This window comes from Bactrocera dorsalis, chromosome 1 (assembly GCF_023373825.1).
Source record: "Bactrocera dorsalis isolate Fly_Bdor chromosome 1, ASM2337382v1, whole genome shotgun sequence".
NCBI classification, from domain to species: domain Eukaryota; kingdom Metazoa; phylum Arthropoda; class Insecta; order Diptera; family Tephritidae; genus Bactrocera; species Bactrocera dorsalis.
In genome coordinates, this window is record NC_064303.1 from 31,037,405 (window position 1) to 31,061,771 (window position 24,367).

Below are 24,367 nucleotides of genomic sequence, written 5' to 3' on the forward strand. Positions count from 1 at the left end.
AGACAAACAAAGTGTGTTTAGATGGGAAAAGTTATGTTAGGTGCCCAAAACGAAGAGAGCTGGAATCTAGATACACTAATCCAACAGTGAAGCATTGAGACAGCAATAAAATGTTTTGTGGTGCCATGCCATGGCGTTATATTCAAAATTGATGGATGAATGGACTAATTTAAGTACATATCGATTAAGAACGACGTCATGCTGTAATTTGCTTACGTTAACATGCCCGTAACATGGATTTTCGAGTTTTATGACAATTTGCAGACTTTTCATTATCTTTCTTTAAGTCAAGATCTAAATCATATCAAGAAACTTGTGTGCTCTCCTGAATGAAAGGTTAAGGCCGTACCAGTACAAAGTAAAAAATTTCAACAAATTGTAGGAAAGAACATAAAAGGAGTGAGAAGTGATTCCAAAGGACGTTTAACAAAAATTAGTGCCACGCTGATGTCAAGCGGTAATTGACAATAATGGCTTTGCTTAAAAATATGAACTTTTTTAAAGAATTGAGTCATTGAAAAATAATAATAAATAAAATAAAATAAATAATCTGGCCTGCTTTTTTGACATTTTTTTTTCATAGAAATTTTTATTCTACAATAGAACTTTTTTCACATATCATGAGGTATATCGTGGAGTTGATAAAATAATTTTTTTCGGAATTTTTTGATGACATTTGTCGGAGAAATGGCTGGGTAAATGAGATGCGTTTTTTCACTCATTCACCCGCGGTTTCTCATGTTAGGATCATCTGAAACACAAAAACACAATTTATTCTTAAAAAGTACGTGAATGGTTATCGTTCCTACTAGAATCATGAAAAAATGTTGATAAACAAAAAAGTAATTATCTTTTTTTTTTTTTGTTTTTCAATTTTTCCTCATGTCATTTTTTGCATACATTTTGTCATAACATCGTCAATAAATTATAAAAAATATAGGGACGATAGCCAGGCGTTCTGTGAACATTCTAAAAAAAAATTAAACAAATCGGTTGAGTAGTTCCAGTTTAAGGAGTTAGGAGGCCGAAAAAAAGGCATTTTCAAGAATTTTTTCTAAGCAAACTATTTGGTTTATTGATTTGAAACTTGGCAGGTATATTATGACAACCTTAAACTATATTCACATATTTTTATTGCCAAAAATAATTATCGGGAACGTTGATATTGCCAATTTTGCAGAGGTCCGCAAAAAAAGGCCTCTTGCGGTGAGCACGATATCTCTGGACTGGATCATCTAAAATGCAAAAACCAAATAAATTTCATTAATATAATAAATAATCTAGTGATTGATCGAAGGAATTAGCAAAAAAAAAATTTTGACAAAATGGCGGCTACTCAAAGCAAAAGGTTCGATTTTCGACCAAAATTCGGGTCTTTAATTGTTTATAAAAATAAGAAATTTTCATCGGATGGGGAAATCCTTCGATTAATTACTAAAAAATATAGTTAAGAAGCTTGTGTAAAAATTTCAGACCGATCGGTTCAGCCGTTTCTGCGAAATCTTACTCACCGACTTTGAAAACATCGTTTCGAAAAAAAAAAGTTTAAAGTTTTGAAAGCACTTTACATGTAGTCGGCGCGCTTTCACTAATGTGTCTATAACTTCGAAAATATTCGTCGGATCGACTTGAAATTTTGTGTGTGTATACTCAGATATACATATGTATGTATGTATATATGTATATTAAGAAAACGCAAAAAAATCGATTTTTTGAAAATCCTAACTGTATATAACCCCTTAAAAAAGTGTGTTTTGAGAAACACGCGTTTAAAGTTTAAGGTGCGAATGGTATTATTATTTATGGGCCTTTTTCGAAACCTTCCAATGGTAAAGTGGGTTTCTACATTAATTCTAAGGGTATAAGGGAACAGAAAATGCAAAAAAAAAAAATTGTTTTTAATGATTACCCTACTGACCCTTAAATATACCCATACTTTTCTTGTAACCAAGTTGATGTTTCAAAATTTAAGACACATTTAAAATTCTATAAATCTAAAAATGCTCTTACGTCGTTATTAATTAGTTGCACGCAACTGATACACTCTTTGTAAGTAAGTTTTAGTAAGTTTATGAAATGTCGAGTATATCTTTCTTTTTTTCAAACCAATATATATATATATATTTAAAAAATGCATACATTTACTTTTTTTAGTTTTAAATTTAACTTTAAACTCATTCCAATCATTTTAATTGCGTTTAATGCAAATATTTATTAATAACCATATCTCCTCATCTAATCCAACGAACAGCCGCTCAACTTTCCACGCCGCAAAGTTCAAACGGAACGTTCCGACACATTGCCAATTTGCCAGCGCTGCAAACAGGTCTTCTTCAAAAAGCAAAGCTACAGCAAACATGTTTCTCAAAGTCTTTGCGAAATTGTCGAATATGATTTCAAGTGTTCTATATGCCCCATGTCGTTTACATCCAGCGAGGAGCTGCAAACGCACGAACAACTACATCGCGAAAATATGTATTTCTGTCACAAATACTGTGGCAAATATTTTGACACTATCGAACTGTGCGAGGTGCACGAGTACATGCAGCATGAATATGTCAATTATATCTGTAATGTAAGCGCCAGTTTGTGACAAGCCAAATTGTAAAAAGCAACAAGCTAAAATGTCTCAACACATGCCTTCTCTTTCTTCCACTTTAGGTCTGTTCGGCGGGCTTTGCTAGTCGCGATTTGCTATTCGCGCATATGCCACAACATCGCAATCAGCCGCGCTATGATTGCCCGGTATGCCGTTTGTGGTTTCACACAGGCATACAATTGCATCAGCACCGCATACAAGCGCCGTATTTTTGTGGGAAATTTTATCGTCGCGCCGGTGCTGCAGGTGCGTAGAATTTTCCATACTTCCATAATATTTTGAGAACTAAATTTTTATTTTCCTTGCTTTTTCAGCACCTCCCATGCCTGCTGGTGGCGCACCATTTGGGCCGGTGCCGCCAACCCATTCAGCTAATTATAATCTACAAGACTGCTCCATGGGCATTATAGAAAGTAATACATTATTTACTTTGAGAAATATATATACATAATAATGAATTTAATTTTTTTTTGCAGTGCCCAACAGCAATAGCTTCTCTTCATATCTACAAAATCGCGCTTTTCACCATCAACACCCAGCTCCGCCACATCCGCCGCTGCCACCGCAGCAAATGCATCCGCATCTCGCGCAACAACAACAACACCTGCAACGTCAACAACAGCAATTACATCTGCAACAACAGCATCCACAATTTCCAACACAACCGTTACATGCAGCGCCACAACAACCACAGCCAACGGGTGCTCAGCCAGATTTTATGCGCCGCAACAGCATTACTGGTGCCACCGGCAGCGCGACAACAGAATTTCAAATGCCACAAATTAAAACCGAAATAAAAGTGGAACCTGATCTTTATGTCGCGCCAGATTATCCGCTCCAGACACCACTGCCGCCACCTCCTTTGCCGCCACCGCCGTTAAGCACCGCACAACAGTCGCCATTGGCCTCACCATCACGCCAGCGTGGTCGCTTTGGCGACTTCACTAATGAGTCCTTTAGCGCAGGTGGCGCAAGCGGTGACACTTCGCACGCATTTGGCACGCACAATCACAGCAGTGGTAGCAATGGCAACAGTAATGATTTTTCCAACAGCAACACTTCGAGTTTACAGCACAACAACAGTAATGACAATAACGGCAGCAAACATAAGCCGTCAGCATTTCCTGTTGGCAATTTTCACTTCCCCACCACACCAGCGGTGTCGCGCACACGCGTGGTGGACACCGGCGAGGATGGCGCCGTTTGCTGTGTGCCCCATTGCGGCGTCACTAAGCAGTCCAGTCCCACGCTGCAATTTTTCACATTCCCGAAAGATGAAAAGTATTTGCATCAATGGTTGCATAACCTCAAAATGTTTCCCGAACCCGATTCCACGTACAGCCAATATCGCATTTGTAGTTTACATTTTCCCAAACGTTGCATTAATCGCTACTCGTTGTGCTATTGGGCAGTGCCCACATTCAATTTGGGTCATGACGATGTTGCGAACTTATATCAGAATCGTGAGATCACCAACACATTTACGGTCGGCGAACGCGCTCAGTGCAGCATGCCCGGTTGTCCGAGTCAGCGTGGTGAAAGTAATTGCAAATTCTACAACTTTCCCAATGACATGAAGACGCGCATAAAGTGGTGTCAGAATGCGCGTCTGCCCGTCAATAGTCGTGAGCCGCGTCATTTTTGCAGTCGTCACTTTGAAGATCGCTGCTTTGGAAAGTTTCGGCTGAAGCCATGGGCTGTGCCCACTCTACATTTGGGCACACCATATGGCAGAATACACGATAATCCGGGCGTATTCTATTTGGAGGAGAAAAAATGCTGTTTGCCACATTGCAAGCGTACGCGCTCATCCGATTTCAATCTATCGTTATATCGTTTTCCACGCGATGAAGTGCTACTGCGCCGCTGGTGCTATAACTTGCGCCTGGATCCGGCAATATATCGTGGCAAGAATCACAAAATTTGTAGCGCGCACTTTATCAAAGAGGCGCTGGGCTTGCGAAAACTGTCGCCAGGTAAACTGAAGTTTAACAAAAATGTATATTTTTATTTTATATTCATATGTTTAATTTTACTCACACACAGGCGCCGTGCCGACCTTGAATTTGGGGCACAACGACCGCTTCAATATCTATGAGAATGAGCTGCCAACACCACCGGTGGTACCACCGTCTAAAATGTTTAATTTCCATAACGTCTCCGCACCGCCACCGGTCTACAGCAGTCACCGCCACAGCATAGCGTCGAGCAGCAGTCACAGCGAACGCTTGTATCCCAATCCAGTATCGAAGCTCAAATTTAGCATATCGAATATAACGGCCGGTGATGTGAGCTCCATGAGCGGCAGCGCGACACAAAATATCTTGGATTCATTGGAAGTCTGCTTTGTGCCAAGTTGTAAGCGTAATCGCAATATAGATAACGTCACATTACACACCATACCGCGTCGTCCCGAGCAGATGCGCAAGTGGTGTCACAATCTGAAGATCGGCATCGAAACGCTGCATAAGGGTGTGCGTATTTGTAGCGCGCACTTCGAGCCATACTGCATTGGCGGCTGTATGCGTCCATTTGCAGTGCCCACCTTGAATTTGGGCCACGACGATCCGAATATCTATCGCAATCCAGATGTTATTAAAAAACTGAATATACGCGAAACATGTTGTGTGCAAGATTGCAAACGCAACCGTGATCGCGATCATGCTAATCTGCATCGTTTCCCGTCGAATTTCGAAATGCTCACTAAATGGTGTGAGAATCTGTTGAAGCCAGTGCCCGATGGCACTAAACTCTTCAATGACGCCATATGTGAGGTACATTTCGAAGAGCGTTGCATACGTAATAAACGTTTGGAGAAGTGGGCCGTCCCCACTGTGAAACTTGGTCATGCTGAAGAGCCGAAACATCGTTTGCCAACGGATGAAGAGATTGCCGAACAGTGGCCGAAGCCGCTAATGCCAAATAAGGGTATAGAAGAGGGTGAATGTTGTGTGTCCACATGCCGACGTGATCCGAAGATCGACGATGTTAAACTCTATCGCACACCCGAAGATCCCGAGTTGTTGGCGAAGTGGGCGCATAACTTGCAAACGGAAACGGAAGATCTTACCACATTACGCATTTGTAATTTACACTTTGAAGAGGTTTGCTTTAGCAAAAAGCGTCGCCTACACTATTGGTCATTACCCACACTCAATTTGGCAACGAATGTCGAGCAATTATATGAGAATCCCGAACCGCTAGTACCGCAGGTGATCATAAAGTCGGAGACGAAACGCGAACGTCGCCGCATGCGCGATTCCAATGAGCCATTGAAGCCGTGGACACCACGTTGCTGCCTGCCACACTGCCGCAAACGACGTGATACGGATCACGTGCAACTTTTCCGTTTCCCCGTACTCAATCGACCCATGTTGGCTAAATGGTGCCACAATTTGCAGCTACCGCAAGTCGGTAATGGTCATCGTCGTTTGTGTTCCACACATTTCGAGCCACGCGTCTTGTCGAAACGTTGTCCCATACCGATGTCAGTGCCCACTTTGGATCTGAATACACCACCAGGTTATAAAATCTATATGAATCCGGCGCGTCTAAAAGCCGTCAAGTTACAACAAGTCTGCTGCATTTCATCGTGCAGTCGTACACGTGCTGATGGCGTACAGCTCTTCCGATTTCCGCATAGTCGCAGCGTACTGCGCAAGTGGTGTCACAATACGCGGCAACACGCACGCGGTGAATATCGCGTATGTTCGCGTCACTTTGAACCGCACGCATTCGGCGCTAAACGTCTAATGCCCGGGGCCATACCCACATTGAATTTGGATCCGGAAGTTGAGGATGTGTATGCGAATGAAGCGCAGAGCTTCGCTGAAACGCAGTGTGTAGTAAGCGGTTGCGTCGCCAGTAAGGAGTTAGATGGCGTACGACTATTCAAATTCCCCAGCGATGATGTCGATTTACTATGGAAGTGGTGTAACAATTTGAAAATGAACCCGGTGGACTGCCGTGGCGTACGTATCTGTAATCGGCACTTCGAACCCGAATGCGTCGGTTCAAAGATGCTGTACAAGTGGGCTGTACCAACACTAGCACTGGGCCATAACGATGCCGACATTAAGCTGGTGTCCGTGCCACCGCCAGAGGCACGTTACAGCGATGTAGTGACCAAGTGTTGTGTCCCCACATGTGGCAAGTCACGTAAATTTGATGATGCACAAATGAACAGTTTTCCGAAGAATTTACGCCTATTCCGCTGTTGGAAACATAACCTCAAATTGGACTTTTTAGACTTTAAGGATCGTGAAAAATATAAAATTTGTAGTGATCACTTCGAACCGGTTTGTCTGGGCAAACTGCGTCTCAATTATGGCGCTATACCTACACTTAATCTGGGACATGATGACACAGACGATTTGTATCCCGTCGATCCTGCGCAGATACAAGTATCGCTCTTCGGCAAAATGCGTCCACGCATTGCTAGCGATAAGGATGCGGCTGAATTTGAGCTGGCTGGTTGTGTTGGCAAAGACGACATAAAATGCTCCTATCCCAATTGTACTGCAACGAAAATGCTGTTAAGCGAACCTTATGACATGCCAGCCGCCTTGCCGCTACATGCGCTGTGGTGCGCACAAATGAAAGTCGACACGGAGGCGCTCAGCGAGACGCCAAAACTGTGCGGTCTGCATTTCATAAAGCTCTATAAAGCCACATTAGAGGCGGCTAACGCGTTAGCGGAGGGTGACAACGAACTTAGTGAGGCCATGAAATCACTAAACGAAACTTATGAAAAGTGTTGCACTTCACCAATCGTTTGCAGTGCGCAGTGTTGCGTTGTCGGTTGTGGTAGTAATCAGGTTAGTGGCAGCCGCACTGCACAACGCCTCTATTTATTCCCTACTGCGGTCGGAAGCGGCATAGACTTATTAGAGAAATGGTGTCACAATGTAGATGTTAGCGCAGCGGACCTCACTCGTTTTACGCACAAAGTATGCGCACGTCATTTCGAAGCACAATGTATTGGCCCAACACAACGGTTGCGCTCCTGGGCCATACCCACTTTGCAGCTGAAACAAAAACCGGAACACAAATTACATGCCATACCAGAATTGGGTAGCGCAGCGCGTCCCCATGAAGCGCGTTGCTGTGTAGCCACGTGCGCACGCGAACGCGGTGATTTCGAAACAATGCGTCTTTTCAGTTTTCCCATTATCGATGAGGTGCTCGAAAAGTGGTTGCACAACTTGCAATTGACACGCAATCAGTGCGCACGCTTGCGTATCTGTGAGCAACATTTTGAGCCGCGTTGCATTGTCAAGACGCGCTTGCTACGCTGGGCCGTACCAACATTGCTGTTGGAGCGCAATGCCGAGGAGCTGCTACAGAACGAACCGCCTGTACAAGCCGCAGCGCCTGCTGCACCAATCGCTGATGAAGTCGATACAATTGATGCTGCAAGTAATATCGAAGGCGATGAAGATATGCGTGATGTTGATGATGAAGATGATGACAATAATAGCGGCGAATTGGCGGCAGTGCCTAACGTAAAGATGAAAAAATCACTTGGCATTTTTAAGTGTTGTGTACCGAGCTGCAGACGTACCCGCCTGCAACACGGCGTGCGCCTCTTTCAATTTCCCACAAGTCATCAAATCTTGCGCAAATGGTGTCACAATCTAAAAATTTCGCTCGAAAAGGCTTCAGATCCCGCCTTACGTATTTGCAGTATACACTTTCACAAACGTTGCATTGACGGTAAAGAGTTACGTCCCTGGGCCAAGCCGACCAATGCGCTCGGTCACAGCGGTCCCATCTATGAGAATCCCAAAAATCTACCCGGCGTCTTTTTACCAAAATGCTGTTTGGCACATTGCCGTCAACGGCGCACACTCGAAAATGACTTACGTACATTTGGCTTCCCCAAAGATGAGGCTCTTATGCGCAAGTGGTGTGCAAATTTACGCATGGAGCCACGCGCCAATCACGCACGCATCTGCATGTCACACTTCCCGCCCGAGGCGATGGGTAATAAGAAATTGCGCGCCAATGCGGTGCCTACGCTAAATTTGGGGCACAACGAACCTTTGGAGTATGACAACGCTTTGCTGATCGCGACGGCGATGAAGGCAAGAAATGTAAGTAGTGAATAGTTTTTGTGGAATATATTTAGCATAGTTTAGTTGTGGAACTTAAGTTTGTGTTCCACATAGAAATACATTTATGGAACATATACTTTCTCGTTCGTTAATCACTCAGCGACACACTCGTAGCGCTTTTAATATAGTTTATTTTGGATTTGCTTTCATGTTCCACTTTATCCACTAGAACACTATTTTCAGCGCGAATTATTTTTTTCTAGGACATTAGATAGTGAGCATAGTTAATTTGTGAAACATAGTTTTAGGTTCCACTTTATCCACTAGTTAACTATTTTTAGCAAGTATAATTTTCGTTCTTTTCTTGTGGAACTTAATTTTAAGTTCCTCTTCATCCACTAGTAAATCTAATTTTATTAGTATATTTTTCTTTTTAAATACGCGAAATATTTGTGGCACATATTTAGCACAAATTATTTGTGGACATTAAGTTTGTGTTCCACATATTTCACTAGTAAGTACATTTTATAGAATATAAATTTCTGATTCCGTCATTTAATTACTCCAAGACATAGGGCTTTTAAAATAGTTTAGTTGTGGAACTTAATGTTAGGTTCCACTTTATTCACTAGTGGATGCTTTTTATGTGGTATTATTTCCTTTCCAAAACAACATGTGTTGGAACTAGTTTATTTGTGGAACTTAATTTTATATTCCACTTCATCCACTAGTAAGTGCAAACACAATATAGCTAAGACATTAATTTAGATATGGAATTTGAATTTATGTTCCACTTTTTCCAACAGCGCGTAAATTTTATTGAATTTTTTTTTTTCTTTAAATAGCCGTTAGAGGAAAAGAAAATTTTGAATTCGGATGCTAGTGACACCGAATTGGGAAACATCGGCGAATACGATGATGAAATGGATGACGAAGACAATGATGACGATGATGACTATCGCATCGATGAAGAAGATGACAAAAACGATTTCTATGCTTCCGCCGGCGTTGGTAATAGCGATGAAGAGGAAGAGGAAACGGTTGAGGACTTTACGCCGAGTATTAGTGCCGCAACCGGTGACGACGATGAGTTGTATAGTAACAACGAAGCGCGTGATGCCGACAATTTCATAGTCGATTCGGCAGATGAAGATGAGGAGGGTGCCGAAGTAGAAGATGAGGATGAAGAAGACATCTACGGTAACGAAGAAGACGATGATGAGGACGATAGTGATGAGAGCGATGAAAGTGTTGCCGAAAATATATACAACAGTCCTGCAGAGGAGGATGACAGCGACAGTGAAAGCGAAGTTAACGCCATTGACAACAACGCTGACAGCAAAGACGCCGAGGTCGATGATGATGATGTGGAAATGCTTATCGATGCCGATGAGGATGAGGATGATAAAAGCAGTTACAATGCCTGCGATCCACTCGACTTTGTGGAATGTGTTAACCAAAGCGATGATACGCAACAAAATGACGCGCCGGCCAGCTCAACAAAAGTACGTAATCTCCACAAAGCAGGAAAAAATATGCGTAAGCGTCCAATAACGACGTCGCCGACAAATTATGAAGATGACTCCAATACAAATTACAGTAATGCCGATGAAACGACACGTTTCACTGCAACCACTTCGAATTCCGCATCAGCAACCACATCGTCGGCATCAGCCTCAGCTGCGGCCACGTCCAACGCACCAGCGAGTACGCGTCATTGTGGCGCTGACAAAATAAGTCGTTCGGTTTTTCGGCTTTGTTGCCTCAGACATCGTAGGAAGAAGAAAGCACCACCAGATCCACCACCTGATATGCGATGCGCGCGCGCCAAAGCGCCAGCAGTACATCGGACGTTGATGAATAATATTGGACGCCCTCGTCGACAGCGCGCTTACTGTGCAGTACACCGTTGCGGACGCACCGCCGGTGCTGCTGTCACGCTATATCGTTTTCCATTAAGCGGCAGTCGATACTGTCGTCGTTGGTGCGCACAGTTAAAAATCAAAATGACGCACACATCGCGCCTGCGCATTTGTCAAAGACACTTCCCCTACAGTTTAGTGGATCGGCGTCGTAGACGCTTGCGTTTCGGCGCAATACCAACACGCAATTTATACAACACCACGGGACAATTCAAGCGTAATCCACTTTATGACTTATATAAAAATACAACACAATCGGCAGCGAACGCGTCAGAGCGCGCGGCTAGCGCGGATACAACCCAAACCCCCACCGCACAATTGAATGTTTATAATCGTTGTTGCGTGCCACATTGCGGCAAATCGCATCAAGTGGATGGCGTAACGCTCTTCCGCTTCCCAAAACTACGCTCACTCTATCTCCAATGGGCTACGAATTTGCGCTTAATGCCAACCATGCGTTTGGTGCAAGTCTACAAAGTTTGTAGCGACCACTTCGAACCCCAATGCCTCAACTATCAACGTAAAGATCGCGCCAATCTGAAATATGGCTCTGTGCCTACACTGAAGTTGGGTCATAACGACACCTCTAAAATCTATAAACAAAACACGCTACTGCCACAAAAGCGCCGCGGTCTTGGTAGACGCAAATGGTATCCGCAAAAAGGTGTCAATGAATGCGCTGTGCATGATTGTAAGATGGCGCAGTTTCTACAAATGCAACTGTTTGCGCTGCCAGCGACGCTCAAACTGCAAGAGCGCTGGTGTAACTATTTCAAATTAAACTTCACCGGCGCATCAAAGGACGCCACCGAATTCTTTGAAAATGTGCGTCTATGTGCTTTGCACTACATGGAGGGTTATCAAATGGCGACTTACAGCGACGATGCGCGCAAAGGCTCATCTGCCGCGTTGGACGAACTCGAGGCGAATTATGCGCGCATAACTAGTTCGACGCGCATACAAATGCTGAAATGTTGTGTGCCCAACTGTTCGACGAAATTCACGGACAACGTGCGTTTGGCCGCGTTTCCCAGCGCGGAAGAGCTGCGTGCCAAATGGCAGCACAATACACAAGTGTCATTTAGTCCATCGCATCGTTATTTGTATAAAGTATGCGCATTGCATTTCGAAGAGCGTTGCTTCGCCAAAAAACGTCTCTTTATGTGGGCTATACCGACATTGCATTTACCGCGACCTCAAAATCAAGATACAGAACATAAGCTGTTTGAAAATCCCATCTTTGACAGCGTGAGTGGCGCCCAATGTTGTATTGAAGATTGCGCAACGAATCAAGTCAAACAGGAGGCGGCGGCAGCGAATGATGATGACAAGGAAGTGTGTAAAGCGGCAGTGCGCTTTTGGCATTTTCCACAAGACGACGCATTACGCGAAAAATGGTGCCATAATTTGGGACTCAACGCGCTAACTAACGAAATCAGCCATACCAGTCGGCGATGGCGCATTTGCAGTCGCCACTTCGAGCAATTCTGCATCGGTAAAACGTTACGCAGCTGGGCTGTGCCCACATTGCATTTACCAAAACCGGTCAAACATGCTAAGAGCGGTAGACGTTCCACATATATTTACCAAAATCCTGATAGCGCTGCAGTCTACTATCGCTGCTGCATTAAAACGTGCCATCAGCTGCGCGATCTTGATGCTGGCATACGCCTATATGCATTCCCCAAAAAAGATACAATGCTACAAAAATGGGCGCATAACATACGCATGCCCGCGGAGAAGTGTCGCTACGCGCGCATCTGCACGTTGCACTTCGAAGCGCAATGCTTGCGGCCGCAAATGCAATCGTGGGCGCTACCCACAATCGATTTGGGACATGACGAAGCCGATATTTTCCGCGTGCCGAAGGTGAAGTTAATGGTTACGAACGAACGCTGCTGCCTACCGCATTGCAGCAAACGACGCAGCCGCGATAATGTACATCTTTTCACTTTTCCACGCGACAAAGATGTCTTGGACAAATGGTGGCACAATTTAGCGATTGGCGTACAGGATGTAAAACGACGTCTCATTTGTGAATCGCATTTTGAGCCGCGCTGCATTAGCAAGCGCCGTTTGAAACGTTGGGCCATACCAACATTACATTTGGGACACACAAACGACACGCTCAAAAATCCAACACCAGCTGAAGTGGCAACTTATGAAAGTAACACAACAGCGCGACGCTCACAAACACCCTCGAAAATGACGCGCGCCAAATCAACGCAACCAACAGCGCCTACAAGCACTTTACAGAAATGTTCAATCGCGCATTGCGCACGTGGCGTCGAAAGCAGCGCGCTGTATCGCTTTCCCAAACCAGATTGGTTACGCAAGAAATGGTGTGACAATACGCGCATAGACGAAGAGACCGCCAAACAGGCGAAAATTTGCGCGCGCCATTTCGAACCACATGTTATGGGCAATCGCAAACCGCGTCCATGGGCGTTGCCGACCATGGAATTGGGTGCTGACGAAAACGGCGTGCCATTGCCTGTCGTACATGCAAATCCCAAACAGCTGTCACGTTTTCATCCTGAAGAGCATGAATGGGGCGAGCTGCGTTATGTGCGCGCTAATCATTGTTCTATAATATCCTGCTTGAAATCGAAAAAAGATGGCGTAACACTTTTCAACTATCCCACGAAACGCCACATGTTGCAGAAATGGGCTGAGAATTGTCGCCATTATCCGTATCAAGCCAAACGCTATCGTTTCCAACTGTGCGGCGCACATTTCACTGCCGATTGTTTCAAACGCGAAGGCACGCGTTTACGCAAAGGCTCAGTGCCTACACTAAATTTGGGACATGATGATGCGCAGATACACCAGAGTGAATTCGAAAGCTTAAGCGCCATAAAAATTGAAATGAAAGAACTAAAAAGTTGCAGCGTACCACAATGTGGACGCACAAATTTGCACGAAGGCGTGCGGCTCTTCAAATTTCCCTACGAACGCGCCGAGACGTTAGAAAAGTGGTGCCATAACTTACGCATGAACGCGGCCGATTGTCGCAACGCGCTAATCTGTAATATGCATTTTGAGTCGCGTTGCGTTGGTGGCGGTCATCGCGGCTTGCTTTTGCGCGCCATACCCACATTACTGCTGGGACACAATGAGAGCGATATTTTCAACAATCCGGAATCATTTGATCGCCCTGAGAAATTAATCAGCTGCTGCGTACCCGGTTGTACTAACACCAAACAAACCGAAGGCATAACGCTAAGCGCTTTTCCGAAGTTGCGTAGCCATTTTGAGAAGTGGGCACACAACCTACAGTTGCCAGTCAGCACCACCGTCTGGCATACGTACAAAGTATGCAGCGCACACTTTGAGAGCTATTGCTATGAGCACGGACGTATCAAGGTGGGCGCAATGCCGACACTAAAGTTGGGACACAGCAACGCAATTGACTTGTACACCGTCAGTGAAGAAACAATGAGTCAAGCATTTAAGCGTAAACGTGTCGGGCCGAAAACGGAGACGCCAAAAGCGCCACACGAAGAGTGTTGTTATCCGGAATGTAGAGAAATGGAATTGCGTTTGACAAATCAACTTTTTGAGTTTCCACGTTTGGATGATATACGACGAGTTTGGTACGAGAGTGTTGGTTTGAGCGCTGAAGAGCAGGCGGAAGAAGTATGTGTGGCAACTGAAAATGAAACGCCAAAAACCGCCCCCGACAATAGCATGCCACAGGATGCTGATGCTACTGCTCCTGCTCCGGTAAAAGTTGCGAAAATATCTCCCAAATTATGTCCAATGCATTTCAAATTACTCTACATTGAGCATGCCGCTTTGCTGGATACACTCAAATCAGACAGCACAGCAGACACGCAGCGTATTTTGCATAAGCTGGACGAGACCTACACAAAAGTGTGCGATATATCGTGCGTGCGTCGCATTAGCTGTGCCGTGCCAGGTTGCAATTCGAATTATCTCACCACCAAATCGCTGAAATTCTTCAAATTTCCCGATAATGCCGAGATGCGCGCCAAATGGTGTCACAACACACAAGTCATAATCGATCCGGATCGCTTGTATTGCTACAAAATATGTGAATTACATTTCGAAGCAAGCTGCGCCCCGCAATTGACCAAAAAAATACAACGTTTGAAATCTTGGGCGCTACCCACGTTACAATTGCCGCCACGCGCTGCTGACGCGCCCGATTTATATGCATTACCAGCGCCCGATACGCTAGCCGAAACAAAACGCGCCTCATTGCTACTGAACGCGCCACTCAATAAATGTTGTATAACCAGTTGTGTGTACGCTAAAGCGCCGGCAGAGCGCGCGCTCAGCGCTGATGGTGAAATACAGTTTTTCAATTTTCCCAACGATGCAGAATTACTCTACAAATGGGTATATAATACACAAATCAGTATGGTCGCGGCTACCAATGCGCGCATCTGCTCGCTACACTTTGAAAAACACTGTATTAATAAACGCTTGCGCATGTATGCGGTGCCAACGCTACTGTTGGGCCACCAGAAAACCGATATCTATAAGAATCCCTCGGATAAGAGAGTAGCGGCGGAGACAATGGAGAGCAAACCGCCCAAGTTGCCCAAGTATTACGAAGACAACGTTGCTGATGACGTTGAAGTTGAAGAAAAAGAAGAAAATGAGGATGATGATGATGATGATGATGTGTTGTTATCGGATGTTAAGGCGCATAAAATGAAGTTGAAAAAATCCGACATAACTAAATACAAAACTGAAGTGTTTGGCGAAAGTGAACCGCGCACAGTGCGCAAGTCTGCCTTGCACGATGAGAAGAAGATAGAGCGCGCGTTGCTTGAGCCAATGCTGGTAGTGAAAACCGAATTGAAGGAGCGGAAAGAAATCGCAACAACAACAACAACAACAAATAAACCGGCAACGCATCCCAAACCATATCACCAGCCTTTCATTATAAATATTAAACAAGAAAAGGATATCGAAGAGAACTACACCGCCGAAGGCATTGAAAATCAAATGAAACAAGGCTTACTCGATATGTTTAATAGTTTTGGCGACACTGGCGCTGAACAGGAGCCCGATGACATTAACGAGCTGGGCGACGAAGTGACGCAAATGGAACGCGATACCGCGCGCCATTGTCGCATTGTCGGTTGTAATAGCTACGCGCGCAATGCGGGCGTCACGCTGTTCAAATTTCCCTTTCCACTCGACCAATTCCGCAAATGGTTGCATAACACACAATTGGAGGTGGACTATACACGCCGTTGGCGTTATCGCATTTGTCATCGTCACTTCGAACCGATTTGCATGCAATTCCGCAAGCTACCGCCCGGCACCATGCCCACGCTGAATTTGGGTCCTAAGCGTCCCGCGCATATATATGAAAATGAATTCGATGTGAATAGCTTAAGTAAATATAAAACGAAACCACAACAACAAAACTTAACAACAACAACTAGTAATGTGTTGAGTGACTTAAATGACGAGGCGGACACGAGTAGCTCCTTCGCCGCGCCCACACACCACAACAATGATAATATCGATCCCAGCGCTGACTATAACGATGACTATGCAGATTTTGTAGACAATACGCCGATCGATCGCGATACATCGCGTCATTGTCGCATTCCCGATTGCAATAGTCACGCAAAAGATCCCGGTGTAACGCTCTTCAAATTCCCAATGTCTGAGTATCTCTTTCACAAATGGCTCTACAATACACAACTTAAGGTAGATTATACGCGCCGTTGGCGCTATCGCATCTGTCAGCGCCACTTCGAACCGATTTGCATGCAATTTCGTAAGCTACCGCCCGGCACCATGCCAACGCTGAATTTGGGTCCTTCGCGTCCAGCGCGCATCTATGAGAATAGTTTCGATATCAATCACTTGAAAAAATTCAAAACTAAATTGAAAAATACAACAACAACAACAAGTGCAGCTATTGCTCCTACATCCACTTCGGCCATAATGCACTCAAGCCATGCCGACTACACCGATGACTTGGAAACGAGCAGCTCGTACGCCGTCGATGCAAATGTCAGCAACACCTCTCAATTGCCGCTACTCTCATGTACCGTACGCCATTGTACGAGTCAATATCACGCGCTACACGAGGGTTTACATTTGCATAAATTGCCGACGAATATTATGTTGCGCGAGAAATGGATTTACAATTGTCGCTTCTCGGAAGAGACGCTCATCAGCATGAGTTCACGCATACGCATCTGTTCGCTGCACTTTACACCTAACTGCTATTATGGCGTTAAGCGTCAATTGAAATTTGGCTCAGTGCCCACTTTGCGTTTGGGTCATACCGATCCCAATATATATCCGCATGGTTTTAGCAATGAAAGCGAGGCCCAAATGGCGGGCAAACAGCATACAGCACAGCACAATTGGCGCACCAAACGCTTGCAGTCGTCCACTGATGCCAATCAAGATATTTGCTGCCTCATCAATTGTCGACATAGCAGGCGTGAGTACACGCGACATTTCGCCTTTCCCAGCGAGCGCGAGCTACTCGATCAATGGCTCAATGCACTCGGCATGGAGTTTAATAGTTCGCGTCCAGATGATTATAAAATCTGTGAATGGCATTTCAAAGCGTCCGATTTCGATGGTGAAGTACTGCGCGCCGACGCGGTGCCCACGCGTAATTTGAAGATAGACGATGCCAATCAAACGGATGATGAGGATGATAATGAGGACGAAGATGATGATGTGGTTTGGAATGCAAACGAAGAGCCGCTAGATGAACGGTAAGTAATTGTGAACATTTGATCGAAACTTCCTGGTGGCGGTTAGTTAGGAAGAGGACTTTTCTGTCACGAATCCACGTTAATATTGTCAACTTAGTTGCACAAGGCGCTTAAGCTTTACTATAGTAGGTTTGGGTTCGATGGCTGATCCAAAATTTGCTTAAGCGTTTAATCTGTATTCCCACCAGCTCGGTGGAATATCTGAAAGTGTCAAGTGTTTGAGTTTTGATTTCGTAAACATTGATAATCAAAAAGGAAGTGTTGAGATTTTTCAACCTCGTCTCCTTCCATTTAGCTTCTGCAACGGGCATACGGTAAGATTCAGAGTGTAAGCGCTGTTAGAACCCCCAAAACTGAGGATATACCAGACATTATGAGGGCCAAGAGCTTACTGGATCTCTTTGGGTCGATCTTGGGCCAATAGTGTCTAGCGATAACGGAAGAATTGATGGTAGCCCAATGCTGACCAAGCTCCCGCTGAGCCTGGCCATCTAGTAGTAGATCACCTAGGAGAGTGTAGTAGATAGGGACAACTAACCAGAATGTTTAACGTGGGTACCTGCTGACGACAGCCTTACTTCACGGTACTCAAAAGTACAACGGATCAAATCAATGCGTTGACCAGCGCCCTGAAAATGGAGAGTGTAGTATCGACCAGTTCCCATTCTTGACTTCCCTTGCCAGTTATACAGTTAAATACTTACGATTCCACTGGTTTCGATTACACGGCTAGTATCGCCTGGTATCGGAGTGAATAGTCACATATCTTTAGGACTTCGGAATAACCTCCAACCTCATCTTGAAAAATGCTATTCAGAAAGTCTGAAATTGAAGTTGCTAGAAAACCTTCCCCCAAATTGTGAAGCATCAATAAATAAGCTCACTGTCCCTCTTCTCCAAGGGCTTTTTCCCACCCACAACTCGGCAGCCAGAGTTTGGTTTAGCGGTTCCAAGATCTAAAAAATTCGGTATGAAGTCCATTCGTTTGAGGATTCCCTAAATTTCAAACACATGTTAATCTAAAAACCCAGATTCGCACTATAAGTGGATATGAATCATTTCAGTTCTATGAAACGACTTTCTTTCAGTATAATATTTTCTATTGGAATCAATTCTTACTTCGGCTCAGTGACTATGGATCTGTTATGCGATCCATATATCCAAAATAAACAGACCCGGATGTAGTATGCCTTAATATCTCATCTGAGATTATATATATACAATTATTAAGTATTGACCCGGACTGAGAAAAAGATTTTACATATTTTAATACAAATATTTAATAGCACCTTAAAATAGATTCCTGAGGCAATACAAGCCTTCCAACGCTTAATCTAATTGTCCATACATGTTTGCCGCGACTCGAGGTGGTCTTTAGTGCCCTCAGCTTTCCCAAAAACTAACTTTTCCTCTCGTAAACAAACCACTGCCAAATACACACTGACATATAAAGCTCAAACTTCACACGAACATAAAATAAGGTTGTGTCAAATTAGGTAAATTTATAGAAATAGTCCGGATCAAATGTGATCAAGTTTAGCGGTCATTATATTTTGCAAAATTTCGCTATTCACTATCAGTGTAATCCTCATACGACAAAATCAATAAATTAATATATTTATACTTGAAATTCCTATTTTTATTTTCCCACAGTCCATCCACTTCCGCAGCAGCCGCTGCCGCAGCGTCAACTACTACACCCGATGGCTATAACAAATTAATCCCGGGCTCGCGACGATGCTGCCTGGCACACTGTCGCAAGCAACTTTTCCAAGATAACGTGCGCACCTTCAAATTCCCCACAATGCATGAACAATTCGAGAAGTGGGTGCACAATTTAGGCATCAAATATGACGGTGACGCACCTTGGCGCTATCAAATTTGCAGCGAACACTTTGAAAACCAATGCATTATACATTACGAAAACAAAGCCAAGTTGTTTAGATGGGCTGTGCCGACTTTGAAATTGGGCAAACATGCGCCAACCATACTCTTCACGAATGAAAATCCCAAAAACCTGCAACAACGGGATGCAGACTATGAGCGCGTCTATAGAAATTCGAATGCCGGCGGCTATGCGGACAACATAGATAATGAGGAGACCATGGATACGACAAATGATGAGTTGAGTTCCACTGCGCCGCCCGCAGATGCGCCCAAACATATGGCTTATAAGCAAGAAGATATGGATTTGTTGGCACCAATTGAGCGACCGCCACACAAAATGGGCGGCGCAACGAAACGCAGCAACTATGCGTATACCGCGAGCAATGATGACGGCGACGATTACTACGATGGTGATGATAATGCTTATGATATGGGTGATGGTGAAAATTCACTCTTGAATGTCATACGCGAGGAGAGACCGAGCGCTGTGAAAGAAGGTACACCAGCCTCGTCGTTCTTCTCATTGCAACTGGTACGCGGCGGTTCCGCTAAAGTGCGCGCCTGCTGTCTGCCACACTGTGGACGCACTCGTGAGTCCGGTGTGCGTTTATTCCGTTTCCCCACAGAACCGGTCTTCCTCAAACGCTGGGAATACAATTTACGCGTACTCTTCAATGAGTCACAGCGCAATACGCACCTAATATGTAGCGCGCATTTCGAGCGTGGCCAATATAATAAACGTTTAGTCGTCGATGCCATACCGACATTGAATTTGGGCCACAACAGCACGGATATCTATCGTAATGGACAATATGAGCCAACCAGAATGCATAAGCGCGCACTGACGGCATCACCACCGCGCATACCATCTTCAAACAGTTTGCCGCTGAGTAGTCACAAACCGTTGCATTGTAATGTGCCCGCTTGCGCTGATACACAAAGTAAACGTCGCCTGTATCCCTTCCCTAGCAATCATGGGTTCGTGAAAATTTGGGTCGAACGCACACAGATCGCTTACGATGCGCGTCATCATGCTGAATTGCGCGTTTGTGAGCTGCACTTTGAGACGGATTGCTTTAGCGCGCATGGACTGAACAATAATGCTGTGCCCACATTGTTTTTGCCGGCACCAAATGCACTGCCCACACCTGCTTCGATTGCGCCAGTCGCATCAACAAAAATTCCACCGCCCATTGGTCGTTCAGCGGCAGCGTCCACTACGATGCCGAAGCTGAGTGCCATCACTTGTAGCGTTACCAATTGCAGCAATAGTACCGCTACACGTACGGACTTGAAAATATTCTCGAAATTCCCCGATGATTTTGAATTATTCACCAAATGGTGTTTCAATTTGAAAATCGATCCACGCACCTATGTGGATGGCAGTTATAATGTGTGCAGCGAACATTTCGAACCATTCTGCATTGGTGGCCATAGTTTGCGTGTCTGGGCTGTACCCACGCTGCGTTTAGGTCACAACAGCAAACTCATACATAGTGTCGAACGTCCTGCCGAGATGGAAACAAAGTGTTGTTTGCCGCATTGTGGACGCAAGAAGAGCAAAGATGGCGTGGAGTTCTATAGCTTCCCTAAAGGTAAGAACTACAAAGATTTCAGACATAAAACCGAGGCTGTGCAAACGAAGACCAAGAGAGCCGACTTTAATATATTGGATAAAAATCAGTTGGAGGCTCGGGATGTGGTGCTGGCTCACAATTAACGCTGGACCGCACTTGTTATTGTAGTAACAGAATTAATTTGGATTGCTCAGTCCTTGGCCGGATAAAAATCCCTGTCTGTTCCGGTCCGGACTTTCGTTGGAATGCTTTGCGCATCTCCTTAGGGATCTGTATCATAATCTTGATCATTTTGATCCATACAAGGTGCGTTCCAAAGTAAACAGGACTTTAAAAAAAAGCACCAAATGTTTTTTTCGGCAAAATCACTTTATTTTATTCAAAATAGTCTCTTTCTGCTTCAATACAGCTTTTTGCACGGTTCAAAAACATGTCGAACGAGTGTTTTAGCTCCCTACGTCTGCATAACGCTTTCCTTTCATGGGCAAATGCATTTTTCCGAAAAGGAAGAAATCGCACGGTGTCATATCAGGTGAATACGGGGAGTAGTTAATGGCTAAAATGTGATTTTTGGTCAAATAATCGTCCTTCAAATGTTGGGTTCTGAGCATATTTTGGTCGTCAGCCTATTTGTGCGAAACAAACACTACACACACCTTTCGTAAGCTCAAATGTTCGGTCAAAATGCGATAAATCGATGTTTTGTAGATGTTCAATTCCATTTCCATGAATTTCTATGATGATTTCAGCTGATTTTGGATGAATTCACGATTTCGATGGAATTTCCGGTGATCACGGATATGTATTGGCCCACATGTTGATCGTCATTTATGTCCTTGACCACTTTGAAAACGTTGAAACCACTCGTGCACTTTGCTACAGGATATTCAATCATCGCCATAAACTTGTTTGATCAATTGAAAATTTAATGTTGGCTCTTTGTTCGAAGCTCATTTTCGCACCGATAACACAAGCATACTGACACTTAAAACGCAATAACTTCATTTACAATCGACGAAATGTCATGAAATTCTCACTCGACAATCGATATAGAAGCAGATTCTAACGCACCAGTCAACATATAGATGGCGCCACCAGGGGGCGTTAAATTCAAAAAGTCCTGTTTACTTTGGAACGCACCTCGTATAACCCTATATCTACCGCGATTAGTTTTAGGTTAAGTTAGGTTTCCGTTAGGTGGGCAAAACTATTATACAAGAAAAAATTAATAAATACAAAAGTAATCGTTACCTATTTTTAATTTTATGTCATTATATTTTTTTTAACATCTCCATCCCTTTATTTCTAGGTGATATCTATCGGCAGTGGTGTCAAATACTCAAAATCGATGAAGGCCTCTACCGCAACACCGATAAGAAGATCTGTAGCGCACATTTCCGTGCAGACTGTTTCAACAGTAACGGTACATTGCGATTGGGTGCACGCCCAACAATGCTTTTGCGCAATCGCACCGCCACAGCGGCAGCACATATGCTCAAACCGCCCGCACCCTACCGCAGCAAGTGCATCGTGCGCATTTGTCATGAAATGCAACAGCTCTACAGCTTCCCGGCGCAACGAAATCTCTGCACAAAATGGTGTCACAACCTGAAAATCGACTACTACCCGAAACTGCATGAGAATATGAACTTCAAAATATGTCGGCGTCACTTTGAGCCGAATTGTCTGCTGAGCGGCGGCAAACTGCATGCCGAGGCGGTGCCGACAGTGCAGTTGGGGCACAGTGATGTCAATATCTATCAGAATTTGGTAGGTATAAAGCACAGCGCCAGCACGACCAGCTATGATGATAACAGCAGTTTGCGCACAAGCGTCAGCACCGTACACACGTGGTTGATGGATGTCGATGCGGAAACGAATGCTGTCAACAATATGCCGCCTGTCGGTAGTGTGGATGCCGTCACTGGTGTTGTCGGTGGTGCTGCTGGTACTGCTAGAGACGCTGATGATGATATGGTGCGCATGGAATACGAACCACCTGTAGATTTGGAGCCGACTGTTGTCACTGAGAATATTGCCGATGATAATCTGGACTTGACCGACAACGCCTATATGCAAATGGAGGATGACACCTACTATGCGGACTTTGAGGAGCAACGTTTGTTGCCGCAAAGCAGCACTTTTATAGCTGCTGAGAGCGCGGAAGTGATTGACTTGGACGCTGTGGATGCTGTGCAAGAGCAATTTCCCAATTGGTCGCAAGACGATGCTGTGCTGGTGGATGATGATGACGAGGAGGAAGATGACGATGCGCTGTTGTGGCCATTGAATTAAATATTTCTAAGTTAAAAGAAGCAAAATTAATTAAAATTAGTTATTTAAGTGAAAAGTTAAAACGAAAATTAAAGAGAGTTTATAATGTGCAGCAAAGAAAGAAAGAGAGCGGGAGAGAGAGTTAACGTTAGTGTAAGCGATTGAAAGTGCGAAAGTAAAAATGAAAGAAATATGCATATGTATGAAGAGATTATAGGAAGAGGGAGATGTGTGTGAGCGTGAAGGCAGCTCGAAATAGTGCACATATTTATGTGTATAATTATTACATTATATACTATATATACATAAATCATTTTTTGTATTTTTATGAAATATAGACACTTTTGTATATCTATAAAATAATTTAACTTAAGATTTTTCATAAATGTAACTTTTTATATATTTTTTCATCTATTTTACATTTCTCTATTTTTTATACTATTTTTTATTTTTTTAGTTTTTTTTTATAAAAAAAAAATTGAAATTTTTTTATTCTAGATTTGTTAAGATAAATTTTGTTTGGTTTTAAAATATTTTTTTTTTTACAATTTCCTTTGCTATTATTGTTCATTCACATGCAATTTTCTTTATTCCCGATCACTTACGAATTTTAACTTTTCATATCGAAAGCATACTTGCATACACTTTTGTCAGACAAAAGATACATGTGTTAACAGTAAATATGAAAAATAGTTAACAAAACTAAAAAGCCAGAAATCAATATTTTGTTGGTTTAATACGAGTATATATTCATGTATTACATATACGTAAGTGGCAATAAAAATGTAAGAATTAATGAACAAAACTTACGTAAGCTAATTATTTTTAAGCAGAAAATATGTTCCAAAACTGCAATTTCTTTCTTAAGTTCCTCTTGAAACCTTGGAGTGGTTTTAAAATGTCGAAAATTATAAACTGGATTTTCTAACCTATGAAATAAAATTTTATATCAAACACAAACACTTGTATTTAATTTAAAACTAATATTTTTCATATTTTTTTAGTTATTTTTTATTACTATTATTATTATTTTTATTACTATTATTATTATTTTTTTTTTGTTTTGATTGAAAATAAGAAATAAGAAGTTTAGTCATTTCAAAAAAGTTTGGAACAATATACATTAACATTAAAAGACAACAATGACACGTTTTACCTTTTTCTTTATTTATTTGGAGGATTAAAGTATTTTTTAATTACATTAAAAGCTTAATTTGTGAAGATAATTAATCATAAATTTTACTCGAAAAAATACTTTAAAAAAATATTTAAAAATTACTTTAAAAATATTTAAAAACTACTAAAAAAAATATTGAAATATGAA

The 24,367-nt window shown here is 43.3% G+C and overlaps 1 protein-coding gene across 2 annotated transcripts in view; it reads left to right on the forward strand.

Annotated features, from left to right (window-relative positions):
- The window catches only part of LOC105232938 (uncharacterized), a 46,317-nt gene extending 22,314 nt beyond the window's left edge, over positions 1 to 24,003 (forward strand). For both annotated transcript variants that reach the window (XM_049461500.1, XM_049461502.1), the window contains exons 3-10: positions 2,252 to 2,575; positions 2,662 to 2,845; positions 2,914 to 3,012; positions 3,076 to 4,575; positions 4,646 to 8,694; positions 9,501 to 17,305; positions 18,959 to 20,787; positions 22,079 to 24,003. In XM_049461500.1, coding sequence (XP_049317457.1) covers positions 2,252 to 2,575; positions 2,662 to 2,845; positions 2,914 to 3,012; positions 3,076 to 4,575; positions 4,646 to 8,694; positions 9,501 to 17,305; positions 18,959 to 20,787; positions 22,079 to 23,064 — 16,776 coding nt within the window. In that variant the 3' untranslated portion in view covers positions 23,065 to 24,003. The remainder of the gene's footprint in view (positions 1 to 2,251; positions 2,576 to 2,661; positions 2,846 to 2,913; positions 3,013 to 3,075; positions 4,576 to 4,645; positions 8,695 to 9,500; positions 17,306 to 18,958; positions 20,788 to 22,078) is intronic.
- The last annotated feature ends 364 nt before the right edge of the window (positions 24,004 to 24,367 follow it).